The sequence below is a fragment of the Hetaerina americana genome, unplaced genomic scaffold (genome assembly GCF_022747635.1).
Source record: "Hetaerina americana unplaced genomic scaffold, ioHetAmer1.1.p SCAF_57, whole genome shotgun sequence".
Classification (NCBI taxonomy): domain Eukaryota; kingdom Metazoa; phylum Arthropoda; class Insecta; order Odonata; family Calopterygidae; genus Hetaerina; species Hetaerina americana.
This window is the reverse complement of record NW_027287172.1, coordinates 2,736,799-2,752,796: the sequence shown is the minus strand read 5'-3', so window position 1 is coordinate 2,752,796 and position 15,998 is coordinate 2,736,799. Positions and strand designations below refer to the sequence as shown.

The following is a 15,998-nucleotide window of genomic DNA, read 5'->3' as shown; positions in this document are numbered from 1 at the left end:
TTTTTGATACATTCCCATTTTTCTTCGATAGTACTTAGCTCTTTACCGTCCTCCATGATTTTCTCTACCGCCTGTTTGTATTCCTTTCTTTTCAACCCATTTAACGCTTCTACATTCCATTTTCTAACTCGCCGCCCCTGCCTTATCTTTTTAAAACGTACGCTACATTTCATAACAACTAAATTGTGGTCCACATCCGCTCCCGGGAAGCTGTGGGAATTTATCGCACTGTTCCTAAACCTGTGTCTAACCAGGATATAATCTAGCTGATACCTTCCCGAGTCACCTGGCATTTTCCATGTATACCTGCGTCTTTTGTGGTGTCTGAACCAAGTGTTGGTGATAACTAAGCCCTGTCTCCTGCAGAACTCAACTGCTTTCTCCCCGTGGTCATTCCTTGTGCCTAAACCGTAGTCCCCCACCTCATCACCATCTCTCCCTTCGCCTACTGTCGCATTCCAATCCCCCATCACTATCAAATGTTTCCCTGCAGGAACACGCGCAATCATATCCTCTAACTGATCGTATATCCTATCGACCTCTTCTTCCTTATGGTTGCTCGGTGGCATGTATACCTGAATAATAACTAAGTTCGTCGGTTCTGCTTTTATCTCCACTAGTAGTATTCTATCTGTTACCTGCTCTATGTTTACTACGCTTCTTCCTACCTCTTCATTAATACTATGGCAACCCCTCGTTGGCTCTCGTCCCCACCGCTGTATATTATTCTATACTTATCACTCCAGTAATCCCCGCTATCTTTCCATCTCACCTCGCATAGACCTAGAATATCTATATTTCCCCTTTCCATCTCTCGCTTAACATTCTCCAATTTCCCCGTCCTCATCATTGTCCTAACATTCCACGTTCCTATTCTAACTAATTTGGTCTTCTTCTCCTGGGTCTTCTGTCCTGCTGCTGCTGGTTTTCCCTTGCAAGGGTTTCGTGGGATGACGACCGCGGAAGCCTTGCCTCCCCCGCTGCCGGGCACGACACACGGCCAATTGGGCCGAGCCCCGTGGTTGCCAGGACTCAAAATATCGCTATTGTCCATCATATTTTTCTAGGGAATGATAATTGAGGTGGTTTCCCGTTGCCTTCCTCAATAGTGTTTTTAACGTGACACCATCACTTACTGGCCGCCCCACTGGGGTCAGACGCCATTGCAGCCGCCTCACTGAGGAACAGACGCTGCGTGGACTACCTTTCGTCTGGCTCCTAACCTTCGACCTATCTGGCATGGGTGACCCTACCAGGAGCAATTTTTATTACTCCCGCCAGTACAGCTCTAGGGGTCATCGGAACGCACAAGCCCTTCCACCACGTCAAGGTTGTAGTCCGGGGAGGGATTGTACATTATTATCACTGAAAATTTGGTGGTGCAAAAGATGTGCGCTGAACTTGTCCCGAAGGTCTTGATGGATGACCAAGCGCAGAGTTGAGTGTCTGCTTGCGAAGACCTTCTGCAACGCGTTGAAGAAGACCCCAACTTTTTGCACAGTCCTGACTTGGCATCAGTAGATTATTTCCTATTCCCAAAAGCGAAATCCTCCCTCAAAGAAACCACTATGGGACCTTAAGTGCTGTCAAAGAAGCTTCCTTGCCTATCCTTAAGGACCTTCTGGAATCTGCCTACCAGGGAGCCTTCAAGTCGAGGGAAAGCCGCTGGCAAAAGTATGTCGACTCTCAAGGGATGTACTTAGAAGAATTTTGTGGCATTGTAGCAATATCTGAAATATATCTATTTTTCCCAATACATTTTCCGATACTTTTTAAACAAACCATGTAATTATAATCCAGTGTTGCCCTCTTTAATGAAATGTAGCTCTGCACCCTAGATACGTTTTAAATAGACTTTTCATGAGGCCTACAATTTATACATGGTCTCAAAATTTTGTTCTATTTTGTAAGGAGGTTCTGTTATTTGATTCATTGAGTTACCTCTTTCTATATCTGTCTTATCGATATGTACATATTTAATTCATCCAATTACCTCTTTCTATATCTATGTTATCTACAATCACTCAGGTCTTATTGTAAGGGTGAGTGTGTTGCTGTAGCTGGGTCTGGTTTGGAGGAGAATCGGAATAATTCCTACCCTCATGCTGCTGGGTTTGCCCAACCTTCAGGAATAACATCTTCCCCACAGAGTATTTTTGTTGCAGATAGTGAAAGTTCTTCAATTCGCCGGGTTTGGATGTCTGATGGCAGAGTGACGGCAGTTGTTGGGGGCAGTGTTGATCCTCAGGTAAATATAGAATTATAAACAATAGTTAAGTCTTTCACACTCTGATAACCAAGTGGCTGATAAACCTTCAGTTAATTATTCCATAAAAGGTGTTAATTTGTTCAAAGGATATTTGTTACTGCATGAAGATATAAATTTAATTGTAAGAGATACCAAAAGTTTTAACTGAAATGTACTTCCAGTTTATTAATGATAGTCCACTGCTGAAGTTGTTGGTAGCCCTGCAACCATTGTGAACCGTTATTCCAAGTGGCACTCTGCTATGTATTTACATGCATTTCTGGGTAATTAGCATGGGTGCTTATTTGTTAAATACATAGTATGGCATAGTTCCAAGTGCCATGGAATCAAATCAGCTTACAAGTTTAATTTATGTACAGCGCCTTGCAAAGTTGCCTTCTACTCTCATTTGTGCATGTTTGATGAGCAGTTGCCCTTATAAATGACCTCTTCCACTTTTCAAAATAATTGGCAAAGTCCTTTTTTAAAGAGGGCATCATCTGCCTTGTTGCATCCTCTTTTATCTTTTGTGTACCAGCCAAATGTACAACTTCCACCAGGAAAATGTTCCTATATCACTAACTCTTAGAGTAATAGAGTAGCTGAAATTCCCAGTGCTTCAGCCCAGTTTTTATGTGTAGGTTTTGGGTAATATTTAGTCTACCATTTAAGGTTGATTTTGGATAGACAAACTTAAAACCACTACATATCTTATCATCTACCAAGGCCCTCACCTCTCCAACCATACCTCTTCATTTGTTTTTCTTAATGGCCATTATACTTTTTTTCCTTATTTCTCCACACTCACTTCTCAATCTATGCCTATCATTTTGCTTCAATGGTTTCTGTGCCTTACAAAATCATACGTTATATCAAATTTTTCACTAATTTTTTCTTTACGTTCTTACTTGAGAACTATCATCAACTCCCGCTTCCTAGTAAAAATTTCTTTGCCTAATGCATTTTTTCTTAGGTCCGGACTGTTATGACCATCTTGGTCCAAAATACCATCAAGACAAATAACCTGTTCTAGTGTTTTCCCTTCCACCTTAATGTTCCCTTCCACTTAATATTCCTCCCCCTTGAAAACCTCATATTAGTAGTTTAGTTAGCATTAATCTTATGTCCTTAAATATCATACTGATTAGATAAGCAATGATAGTAACTCCTTGGCTGACTGGCTAACTAAAGTTAACTGCTTTAGTAGTTTCAGGAGTGATGTGGTGGAAATCAAACATAATGAATAACTGATTGTAGTACTTTTTCCACTTGATATCAAGTGGAAAAGTGCTAGGATCAATTATTCATAAAGTAAGCTGATTATCATCTACAACTAATTTTATGGGTTCCCACTTAATTTCACTCCTTCCATCAGCCTTTCTCATGCCTCCCTTACCATTAGGTACTTTCTGGTATATGTTTGAAAGAACAGGTGACAGTGGGTATCCCTGTTTCATATCCCTGACTGGCATTGGCCATCATGATTCTTCATCATCTGCTACACTTACCGTAGCAGTCTTAGAACTTTACAGGTTGCAGATAAGTCACCTATTCTTTCTCTCTTCTCCTATTTTCTGTATTATTATTGGTATTCTATCACCTAAGGTGGGTTTTTGCTGGACTCAGCCTATAAATTTTACAACAATACATTTACTTGCTGCCCCATTTGTTGATGATCTTAAGTAATATCTTAGCTGAATGTGAAATCAAACTATTTCTCCTTTGTCCTCACATATATTTGCCATTCACTTCTTTGGATTGGGAACTAACACTGATTTTACCAAGTCTTTGGCCAAATTCTTCCCTTTTACATGTTGTCAATTAACAAATAAAAAGGGTTCCTTTCACATTTTCCTGGACCCTTAAGTAATTCTGTGGGGATGTTGTCTTAGTCCACAGCCTTATTTAATTTCAGTTCCCTTTAATGCTCTTTCCCTCCAACAATCAAGTATTCCTGGGCCTATGCTATCCTCATCTATGTTATCGTTTCTGTTGTCTAAACTGCTGGTCTAACTCTATAGATCCTCTATGTATTCTTCCCAACTCTGTTGACTATTTCCTGTTCAATTAATAATTTTCCCGATTATCTTTGATAGTTCGAATGGATTTTTCCTTCTTGATCCCTAACAATGCTTCCTGTACAGTGTGCCAATTCCACTCTGCCTTTGTAAAATTTCCATATTCTTGCACTGTGTCTTTCACCACACTTCTTTTTCCGTATTAGTTTCCTTTCTGAGTTTATTATTTAACTCTTTGTACTTTCTTGTACCTGATTCTATTAATATTCTTCCATTTCCTTCTCTTGCCTATCTTCTGCATCATCCCATTCATGGTCTCCTTGTCAGTTTCCTATTTATTATTCAAACAGTTTTGTTTGTGTCATTTGATAAAATTTTTTAAGATTATCTGTCTTATACCTTCTTTACGTATCTCCCTGTTCTCACTTATCAATATTTCCACTGCCTCCCAGCACTCATTCCTTTTCATCCCTGTTAATGCTTCTACATTCCATTTATCATCTATCTTCCCTATTTTATTCTCTTAAATCTAATGTTACACTCCATTAGGACTAAATAATGATCTGAATCTGCATCAACTCCTGGGAAACTTGTGCAAATTAATTACACTTCCTAAATCTTTGCCTAACCATAATAGAGTTTCACTTTTTCTCTGAGTCCATGTGAATTGTCCATGCTTACTTAAAAGTCTACTGTGGTGCTTAAACCAAGTGTTCATTATGACTAAACCATTTCTGTGGTAGAACTTTTTTTGCCTTCTCCCTGTGTCCTTATTCCTAAACTGTAGTTCCCTACCTGACTCCCATATCTCTCCCTTCACCCAACACCACATTTCAATCTGCTATCACTATCAAATGTTTCCTCCCAGGTTCATGACAAGTATTTCCTCTAATTGATTTGTAAAACCCATCTGTATCTTCCTCCCTGTGTTTAACACTGTTGGCATGTAGACCTGAATAATGACTTAAGTTTTTTGGTTCTGCTTTTACGTCTACTAATAATATTCTATCACTTACCTGCTATATATTTGATATGCATCTCCCTACCTTTTTGTTCCATATTATTGCCACCACTCATTGCCCCTCTTCCTATCCACTGTATAATACTCTCTAACTATTGCTCCATCTGCTTTTCTCCCATCTTACCTCACATAGCTCTAAAATATATTTATTTCCTCTCTCCATCTCCAGCTTAATATTTTCTAACTTTCTTGTTCTCAACATTGACCTAACATTCAAAGTCCGTATTCTAACTAGTTCAGTCCTCTTTTGTGTCTTCTGTGCTGCTGCTATCGCTTTTGCTTTGTAAGGATTTTGTTTGCAAGGATTGTTGATCCTAAATTTGTGGGAAAAATTATTTAGGTGGCTATTGATATTTGAAGTGAATTTTATTTTTAAGTAAATCTTGTTCTATACTGTCATTCATCTCCCAGATTACGGTATGATCAGGTACTTTCCTGGTGTATTAAGTGTAGAAATTTCTCTGGGGTCTTTCACCAGGCGAGAGTCTCCACTATGGCCAACCTTTAGATGCTCAACTTAGGCATCACCTTCAGGGCAAGAGTGCTGTGTCTCCCTCTTTGGCATCTAATATACTTTCACCTCTGGGTCAGGTGCCATCTGATTGATATGTGTAAAAAGATCGGTTCCACATACCCTCCATGATTTTGCCTCTCTGCTGTGTTTGCTGTATTCAATTTCTAACAGTTGTAAAGGCATTACTGAGTAAATATGTTGAATCTCAGTTGAGAATTCTCTTCTTTAATCAGATCTCAATTAATTCTTTCACATGTGGTTCCAAATAACCTAGATGGTAGGTAAATATTCTGCTTTTGTCAAACCGGATGGAATGGTAGTTGCTGATTCAGTGTTTGGCAGTGGCTGATTTTTCTGGTTGTCCCACTGCAAGTGGTGCTTATGTTCTTTCAGCCCTGTCTTGGTGGTGCACCAAAAGGGAGATACCTGAAGACAATGCCAGAGTCGAGCATTGAAACATTGGCCTGAATGGAGAGACTCACCTGATGGAAGACATAAGAGGAATTCCTACTCCCAGATCATGTTGTCGCATTAACAATGGCATTTATTATTATAGCTTGTGTATCTGAGACACCTTTTAGAGAAGCTGATGATCTTCCTTTAGGTTACAAATGCAGTAAAAGCCCTTCAGGGATACCATGAAAGAAAAAATGTCAATATTTGGAGGATCTCAGTTTTTCCCGGCGTATTGTATTCAGGAAGTTCTCTCGGGTTTCCCACCGGGTCAGCGTGGTGTGCACCGACGTTTCGACGGCTAACTCTGCCATCGTCTTCAGGGTGAAGTGCAGAGCAATGAATTCGCCATGTATTTATACCCTGTCGTAGGGTCAGGTGTCCTCCGATTGGTCCGATGTGTTCCCAAGTGCCGAGCCGCCCCGGTGACGTCTCGTACTTTCAATTTTTCTCAGCACAGGTTTCCACGTGCTGCTGATCTGGAAGCCAGTGTCCCTGTTGAAGGTATTCTGTCCTTCCAGTCGGATTTCCACGGCTTCCTTCGCCACTCGGTCCCAGTAGCCGTTCGTGTGACAAAGTCTTTTGGTGCTCCCCCAGTCAATCCGATGACCATGCGTGATGCTGTGTTCGGCGACTGCAGACTTCTCAGGGTAATGGAGTCTGATGCATCGCTCATGCTCCGTTAGTCGCTTTTCAATTGTGCGGCCAGTCTCCCCGATGTATACCTGGCCGCACTCACACGGGATCCGGTATACCCCCGGCGCCTTCAAACCCCGTTCGTCTTTTGCCGTGCCAAGGAAGTTCTTCAATTTTCCTTGTGGCTTGTGGATGGTTTCCACATTATGTTTCCTTAGTATCCTGGAGATCTTATGGGATACCGTGGAAACAAAGGGGATGCTGACCCTGGCAACGGGTTTTTCTCTTTCCTCTCTCTGACGGTCGTTTCTGGTGAAGGCCCTTTTAAGGGCCAAATTGACCTCCTGGCTTGTGTATCCATTCTGAAGGAAAGTATTTTTCAGGTGATGAACTTCTGCCTCCAAACCTTCCTGGTCTGACACGCATTTTGCCCGGTGGATGGGCGTTGACATAACCCCTCGTTTTTGGGCAGGGTGATGATGGCTTTTCCCGTTCAAATAGAGATTGGTGTGGGTAGGCTTCCTATACACCTTGTGGCCTAAGCTCCCGTCCGCTTTCCTTTCAATTAGGATATCCAGGAAGGGCAGCCGACCGTTGCTCTCAATCTCCATGGTGAACTGGATGCTGGGATGAATGCTATTCATGTGGTCAAGGAAGTTGGTGATGGTGTCCGGTCCGTGCGGCCATATGATGAAGGTATCGTCCACATACCTGAAGAAACGCCTCGGTTTTAGTGGGGCCGTTCTAAGTGCCCTCTCCTCGAACTCCTCCATGTAGAAATTGGCAATCGCCGGAGACAATGGAGAGCCCATGGGGAGGCCTTCCACTTGCTCGTAAAACTTCTTTTGGTATTGAAAATACGTCGAGGTCAGCACGTGGCGGAAGAGATCCACGATTTTGCTGTCAAACTTCTCTTCCAGCAGCAGTATGGTGTCCTTCACCGGAATCTTAGTAAATAAGGACACAACGTCGAAACTTACAAGAATGTCATGCTGATCCAGCTTAATGGTCCGTAGCGTCTGGACGAACTCTGCGGAGTTTTTGATGTGGTGCTCACACGACCCCACGTAAGGTGCAAGGACACCCGTCAGGTACCTCGCCAGATGGTATGTTGGAGCCCCAATGGCACTCACAATGGGTCTTATGGGAGTACCCTCCATCGGATTGACTGGGGGAGCACCAAAAGACTTTGTCACACGAACGGCTACTGGGACCGAGTGGCGAAGGAAGCCGTGGAAATCCGACTGGAAGGACAGAATACCTTCAACAGGGACACTGGCTTCCAGATCAGCAGCACGTGGAAACCTGTGCTGAGAAAAATTGAAAGTACGAGACGTCACCGGGGCGGCTCGGCACTTGGGAACACATCGGACCAATCGGAGGACACCTGACCCTACGACAGGGTATAAATACATGGCGAATTCATTGCTCTGCACTTCACCCTGAAGACGATGGCAAAGTTAGCCGTCGAAACGTCGGTGCACACCACGCTGACCTGGTGGGAAACCCGAGAGAACTTCCTGAATGTCAATATTTATTTATTTAACGACTTAATTGGGCGATTGAGACTTTATGGTCCCTTCTTCCACTGAACCCTTACATTAAATTGTAGACAAATACATACACTGAAGCCCTAGGTGGAGGAAGACTCACATAGGTAGGAATCAAACCTGTAACCTCTGGGTTGGTAGGCTATTATTGGGTCATTCAGAGGAATAACATGAGGTTTTCTATGAAAGCTTGTTATAATTTTTTATGATTCTGAGTTATATGTGTATATTGAACAGTTTGATCTTAGTTACATGTGCATATTATCCATTTTAAAAAATTAAAGTTTTTTGTTTTGATTTTTTTTCAGATGTTGTTTGCCTTCGGGGATGTTGATGGCAAAGGTAGATCAGTACGTTTGCAGCATCCCTTAGGTGTGGCATTCTACCAAGGAAATCTGTATGTGGCAGACACATATAATCATAAAATAAAAGTTGTTCGCGTGGCATCAGATGGGGGAGTAAAGGATCTCAGCTCGAAATCATTGTTGGGAGCTCCCAAAGAGGAGTGTATTACAATTATGGGAACGGGGCACCCTGGCGAACTTTGTGGCGATTTGAATTTGGCTCAGGTAATTAGGATAGTTATGTATGTATTCATAATCATTCTTGTTTTTTAAAAATTGTTTTTGAACTTGTTACAGAATAGAGAGGTTCTGGGTCATATTTTATGACGTGGTTTACTGTAAATGTAATAAATATAATAGTCATGTAACTAATTGAATTAGGATACACGTAAATAATCAATGAAACAGAACTTTCAATAAGAACAACATTTTATACGCTCAGTTCATCAGTAGTAAAATTCATTATTTTCAATGCTATTTAATAAACTTTTATGTTTTATTTCTCGTAATTACTCTGTAATTTCTGTTATCTGCATGATATCTGGAATTATGTAAGCTCAATATAATGAAGAAAATCAGAACTTCCTCTCCGTAACCTTACCTGTGCAGTTTGAAAAATAGTTTCAAAGATACCTGCCTTAAGCCTAAATAATAATAATTGCAATTATTTTCAAATTATTTATTGCTGTTTTTTTTTAGCTTAATGAACCAGGAGGACTTTGTGTGACCGATGAAGATGATGTAATATTTGTAGCTGATACAAACAACCATTGCATTAAGAAAGTGAACCTGGCCCAAAATACAGTGAGGAAAGTGAGTAATATCCTGTTTTTCTTTCCTTTATATGTATTTATAAATTATTGATGTTCTAATTAATTATACTTAAAATTTAAAAAGACAATCTATATCATGAAGTAGATAATTTTTTCTTATTGATGCATAATGATGGTATCATTACAGAACAATACATGCAGTATCAGTTTTTAGTAGAGCTCTTTGAAACTTTCATTTTCTGCCATATCTTTAGGTAATAGTTTTTAATGCTTGAAAATGGAATATTGGGAATTCATTATCTTGATTAGTAATTCTAAATTAGAAAGTCAGATGCCTAAAACTACATCTAACATCCCAATGAAAGTGCCTCTAGGGATGGAGGAACTTAGTAATTGAATTTTTGCCAGAAGGCCAGACAGTAAACAAAGAGTATTATTTGGGCGTTATGAGACGTTTGCGTGAAGCAATTCGCCGAAAGAGACCAGAAATGTGGGCAGAAAACTCGTGGATTTTGCACCATGATAATGCACCGTCGCACAGTGCTATCATTATTCGTAATTTTTTGACGAAAAATGCAACAAATACCATCCAACAGCCACCGAATTCACCTGATTTGGCTCCCTGTGACTTCTTTCTGTTCAATCGAGTTAAAAAAACCATTACGGGGAACGCGTTTTAGCAGCCGAGAGGAAGTAATGGAAAAATCGCAGGAAGCACTGATGGACATACCGAAAACCGACCGTAACTTTTGCAAATGTCAAGTTATGACACTAAGATTTAAAGGGAATATCAACAACAGATGTACCAATTTAACAAAAAAAACAGAACTCAAATCGGAACGATGGGAGCGCCACACGGTGGTTATTCCGGGAACTTTTTGTTCAAGGTAGTATGTGCCGACAATGCTCTCTTTGATGTGCTTAACTACTGCATCAATTGTGCAGCGAGGATATGCCATTATGTTTGGCCAGTGCTACATAGAATGAACCATTGCTTAACAAGCACCTTGTATAGCAAGTAATTTGCATAATGGGCGGTAGTATTTTTTTGAAAATGACTCATTTAACAAGCTGCTTTTCGAATAACGAGTGACGTGGAGATGGGAAGTCCCAGAATGACTGCGTGTCTACTGCTTCAGTTTGTGTTCAGCACTCATTCCACTTGCATTTTAATGTCCCTTGTGATCATTTATTGATCCAGCCATGTGTTCAGATTTATTATTTGTAATTTTTTTGTGATGAGATGATTAGAATAACAGATGAGAGGAGGAAATGAAACAATGTAAAAACACAGGCAGAAGAAACCGTAAAGATTTGAATAATTTACTAGGAAGGAAACAAACCGTGAAAGAGATGTGGTGGAAGATGCATTGGGAGAATATGGAAAGTTGAGTTAGAAAGAGTGGAATTTGGTGCACTATACAGGAAGATGAAAGTATTGTCAGGAAGCAAAAAGAGAAAATTCATGTAAATAATCAAAGATTAGTCAGGAAAATTATTAAAGCTTTCATATGGAGTGTTGTTTTATATGGTGTGGAAACATGAACATTGAAGCATGATGATAGACATATATTGGAGGCTTTTGAAATTCAGGTGAGGAGAAGAATGGAAAAGGTGAAATGGATGGAAAGGAAAATTAACTAGGACATGCTAGTCATGGTAGGGTAGGAGAGGGGATTGTTGAGAGAAATTCGAAGGAGGCAGGAAAATTGGATGCAAAGCATATTGATTGGCAATTGGATGTGGAAGATTGTGATAGAGGGGAGACAGTTAGGTCAGTGAGGAAGGGGCAGGAGTAGGATAGGATATGTTGGATAGAATAAAGAGAGGAAGTTTACAGATATGAAGAGAGCCTTATTGTAGTATTGCATGTCTGGTTGTGTGCAATGGTGGATGGCATAACTGGGTGGAACTCCATGATGTGTGAGAAAGAAATCCCCTCTCTACTTGGTCCTTTCTCCTGCATCCAGTACTATATTACCATGTACAAACTTCGTAAAATTGCCAGATGATGATGTGCTGTATCGAAACCAGTTGCAGTAAAGTTATATTTTTGTTTAATGGCAGAGTGTTTTTCTTTCCTACGTATATCAGGTTGTTTTTTGTTAATACAATACTCTTCAACTTGTGTTTATCATCTGCCTAAGCACTCAGAAGTATGGAGACTGTTTCCTTACTGATTTTTCTTCTGAGAACTGTTGATTCATTACTTAAAGCTTGCTTCTTTGGCAGAAAAGCTCACCAGTACAGACTTGTTTCACCTGCATTATGCACTTTACGTAATTGTAAATCATATTCAGTCATCAGTGAATGCAATTATTTCCTATACAGTTCAACGGCACCCAATGGCGCAATTGAACCATTTATAATAAAATTAGGTACTACTAGGCCCAGTTGAACCATTCCTGTCCTGTTCTCTTTTTATGTTGGTGGTCCCAACATCTTTTCTCCTCTCATCAACTTCTGAAAGGATGTAATAGAAGCAGTCAAATTTATTGAACACTTCAGAATGCTGTGTTTTCTCATTAAATGCCAATCCAATGTTAATGTACTTTTCATTAGTCCTACGATGTCTTCACTGTGTTCAAAATGGTTCCTGGTTTATGATGACCTTCTTCAACAAATGTGTAGGTTGTTTTAGGTTCTCTCTGCAATTCGAAATTTAGCCTCAGATTTGATGGAATGCATTCAAAATACTCAATATATGGGAGAAATATTTTTGCAGTGCATTCTTATTTAACTATACAAAAAGATGATTGTCATATCTATGCAAATTTGAATTTTATTCACTTTCCTATTCCTCAGCATTTCTTTGGTAGGTGTATTCTATTGGCATGAAACCCTCAACATTTTTTCAATTTACGCCATTATTATTCAGGGAAAGTTTGTTATGTTCTTTTTAGATTTCATTAAATTTCATTCTAACAGTGATTATCCCTTCACTTGCAATTTCATTCAAATGTCTTCCAGGTGATCATAGCATCCACAGAAACTGATTCTGCTCCAAATGAAAATGTTGATTCTGATGTTAGGGAGATAGTTAATTTTAGTCCGAGTGGAGGAGTCTTGTCCATCTTGCCAAAACTTACCCTGGGTCCGAATTGGAGTTTCACCCAAGGAGCTCCTGTCAGGATGGATATAATTTATCCCAAGACTGAAACAGGTAAATAATATCCAACATAAATATTACTATATGCTGTTGACCAGTTGCCAAGGAACCTGTGACAATTTTAATGATAAAATTCTCTTGTAAATTACAAAAATGCTTTAAGTGCCTGTGATATTATCCAAGCAGTAGATGGCATTTAATTCATGGTGCATCATATGCAAAAAAAAACTCATCTGTGGGTCACATTCCTAATTGCTCATCAGGAACTTTTGACTTATTTTTAATTTTGTAAAATTTCAATTCATAATGCATATGTGGTGATTGCATTACAAATTTTGCTTAATGAATATGCCAAGGAGTAATTTATGCTTTGGCATTATTTGTTCCTCATTGTTCTCATTTGCAAAATTACTCGGAATTCTTATTTTGATGCATGGTACATGATGACTCTCTTTAAGGCAACTCTACAAATTTTGCTTATGAGCACATTTTATTTCAGGCATAAAATGGCCAGGGAATGCCAGTGGCAATTTGACCAAAGGACCAGATGATGAATTTCTTCCAGTGAAAATAATTGTACCACCTGGTAACATTGATGAAGGGGGTACAGTCGCATTAAAATTAAAAATATTTGTTTGTTCAAATAATGATACTTGTTCAGTCAAATTAGTTGTCACAAACTTGTCCATTATATATGCAAAAAGTGCTTCCAGTGAGCAATTTCTAGAGATAAAGCACAATATATTATGAAGCATTTGTCTTTTTTAAAAGTTTTTTTTTAATTGAGATTTTTTTTAAATTGGAACCTGTTTGAATTTTTCATTGATTTTTTAAATAATTGTGGATGATAAAATGAAGTGGAGTAATATAAGCTGCAGATTTTATTTAAAAATTTTAGATGTGATATCATATTTCACAGAATATTTATAAATATATCATTGTTATGAATGGTATTGTCATATATCATTGATGGAGGATATTTTTGTAACTTAATTAATATTTAAAATGGGAAAAATCTTTGTTAATGATATTATTATTTAATTGAATCAAATCCAGAATTATATGCATTTTATACAAATGATTGTCGACATGATGGTAGACAAGTAGCCACATATTGTTTTACAAATGTTATGACCATGGGCTGCATTTTGTGTCGTGGTGGAATATAAGAAAGAATATTGTCTTTTAAGGTACTCTCTTATGAGAAGATCTGCTTGCATCATAAATCTATCCTATAGGGAATATTTGAAGAGTTTGTCTAAATTACCATAATGCCTATCAATTTTGAACAGTTTGTTGTTGAAGTTAAAATGTTGTTCAAGTTGAATCTCTAAGGTTACACTGGCTTGATCAAGGTTTGTGAAGCTTTTTAGAGCTCAAAAACGCAGTTTGCAGGTGTGTCACTCTGGTAAGCTGCAAAATGATCTATGTTTGCTGCCTTTTGTACTCAATTCATATAGAGCAGAATTATTATATATCATGAAAAAATTGTCTTCCTTTTCCAGGAAAATTATGCATTATTGAACATCCTATCAAAACCTCGTCCTAAACAGAGATGCCATGTAAATAATATTTTTCACTAATGCATAGTTTAAGAAATAATGTGGCAAAGATCTGTTTATTCCTGGGCACTACCCTCCACCACTTAATATTTAACAATAAACTTGCACCATATTGATTTTTATCAACTTGAAGGTGATGGTAATGAAATAGATTTTCAGATGAACCAAACCTTGTATTTTATAGCTGTTGCACAAAGAGTATTCTAGTTTTCAAGTGGTGCTGTTGTTGGTTGTGAATCAAATTATCTCCGATTAAAAATATTAGAATTTTTCTCAGGTGCTGGGCAGTTTATAACTCAAAGAGTACATGAGTTGCACACTGTGATATAACCATTTGACATAAAATATGCACTGTGGCTACTTGTAATGCATTGAGCTGTATTGTATGGAATTTTAATATGTTCAAGAGTTACGTTTGTGTCATGGTTTATGTTAAAAATACATTATGTCGAAGTGACATAATGCCCATATTCAAATCTTGCAATTCCATTGTGGAAACATGCTGAATCATTGAGCTGCCTGTTGATTTTACTCATAATTTAGTCAGCATTTTGGTTGGTGAAATACCACAGAATTGGTAATTAATGGTAATTGGTAAATAACTTATTTATATACAGCATTTTAAAATTAGTAAGTAATCTGTATATACTTATGATTTGGCTGAAATAAAGTTACAGTGCAATTTTTGAACTTTGGCTCCTCAGCATCATTTTCATGCTCTCACTATTGCCTAATTTGTTTTAATATTAAAAATATTTTGGCAAATGGAATTATAACTTGCAATTTGGCAAAGCAAAATATAAGCTGTAAAAAGTGGAAGATATTTTTAGCTTTTAAACTTCTGAGGGGGTGAGTGAAATTTCACAGGGTAAAACTAATTTGAGAAACCCAGATTTTAGGAAACCCCGATTCATGTAACAAGAGAGTTCTGCCCCTAGCTTTTTCACACGCAATAATTCCATGCTGAGCAAAAGTTAATAAAAACATCAGCGCACCAACTGTGATTCAGGTGAAAGGTAACATGTGAATGGTATGCATATTTCTTTGTTCAAAACAATTATCCTTATGCCTCTTAAAAAATTACCTCATGTATATACGTAGCCACTTGTACGGAGTGACTATCGGAAAAAAGCATCTTATTAGAAACTTTACATACAAGCTGCATAAGCTGTAATAGCTTTATCATGTCTAGTACAGAGATCAGAAAGGAGCCACCAAAACTTTAAAATGTGATTTTTTTGTATTTAGCTGTAGAACATGATATTAGCTTAAATGCTTTTTGTTTTTGTAATATCAAATTTAAACATAGGCAATTTCATTTTTGTACGCTAGGGTATAAAAGGCAATTGGAAGAAATTTGAGTAACGGTTTCTTTTTTCTGGTAATGCTTGTACATACCTATCTAATATATGAAGAAAAAAGGGATGCACTTAAGAATTCCTTTGCTCAAGAAAAAATCCTCAATAGTAGAATATTTTGAAAAAGTTATTTGTTTGAACCCTATAATATCCATGTGGGATATTATTGGGTTCAATATTATTGGGTTCAATGTAGGTGCTCCATCAGAGTTAAGATAACTAATTAGAAAGTGTTTGGTGGTAAATTTCAAGTCCTTGATCAAAAATAACCAACGAATATGCTCGGTATGGACGACTATACAGGCCCAAATGTAGTAGGACTGAGCGAATTAGAAAGATTTATTGCCAGAATTGATACATTCACTCAAGTCTTAGAAATAGCACCCTTGTGCGCTCACACACCACTACCAGT

General features: G+C 38.4%; 1 protein-coding gene across 1 annotated transcript in view; it reads left to right on the top strand.

Annotated features, from left to right (window-relative positions):
- The window catches only part of LOC139694853 (NHL repeat-containing protein 2), a 36,295-nt gene extending 22,836 nt beyond the window's left edge, over positions 1-13,459 (top strand). The window contains exons 7-11 of the mRNA XM_071593377.1: positions 2,029-2,248; positions 8,749-9,009; positions 9,484-9,597; positions 12,528-12,720; positions 13,166-13,459. Coding sequence (XP_071449478.1) covers positions 2,029-2,248; positions 8,749-9,009; positions 9,484-9,597; positions 12,528-12,720; positions 13,166-13,416 — 1,039 coding nt within the window. The 3' untranslated portion in view covers positions 13,417-13,459. The remainder of the gene's footprint in view (positions 1-2,028; positions 2,249-8,748; positions 9,010-9,483; positions 9,598-12,527; positions 12,721-13,165) is intronic.
- Positions 13,460-15,998: the final 2,539 nt, after the last annotated feature.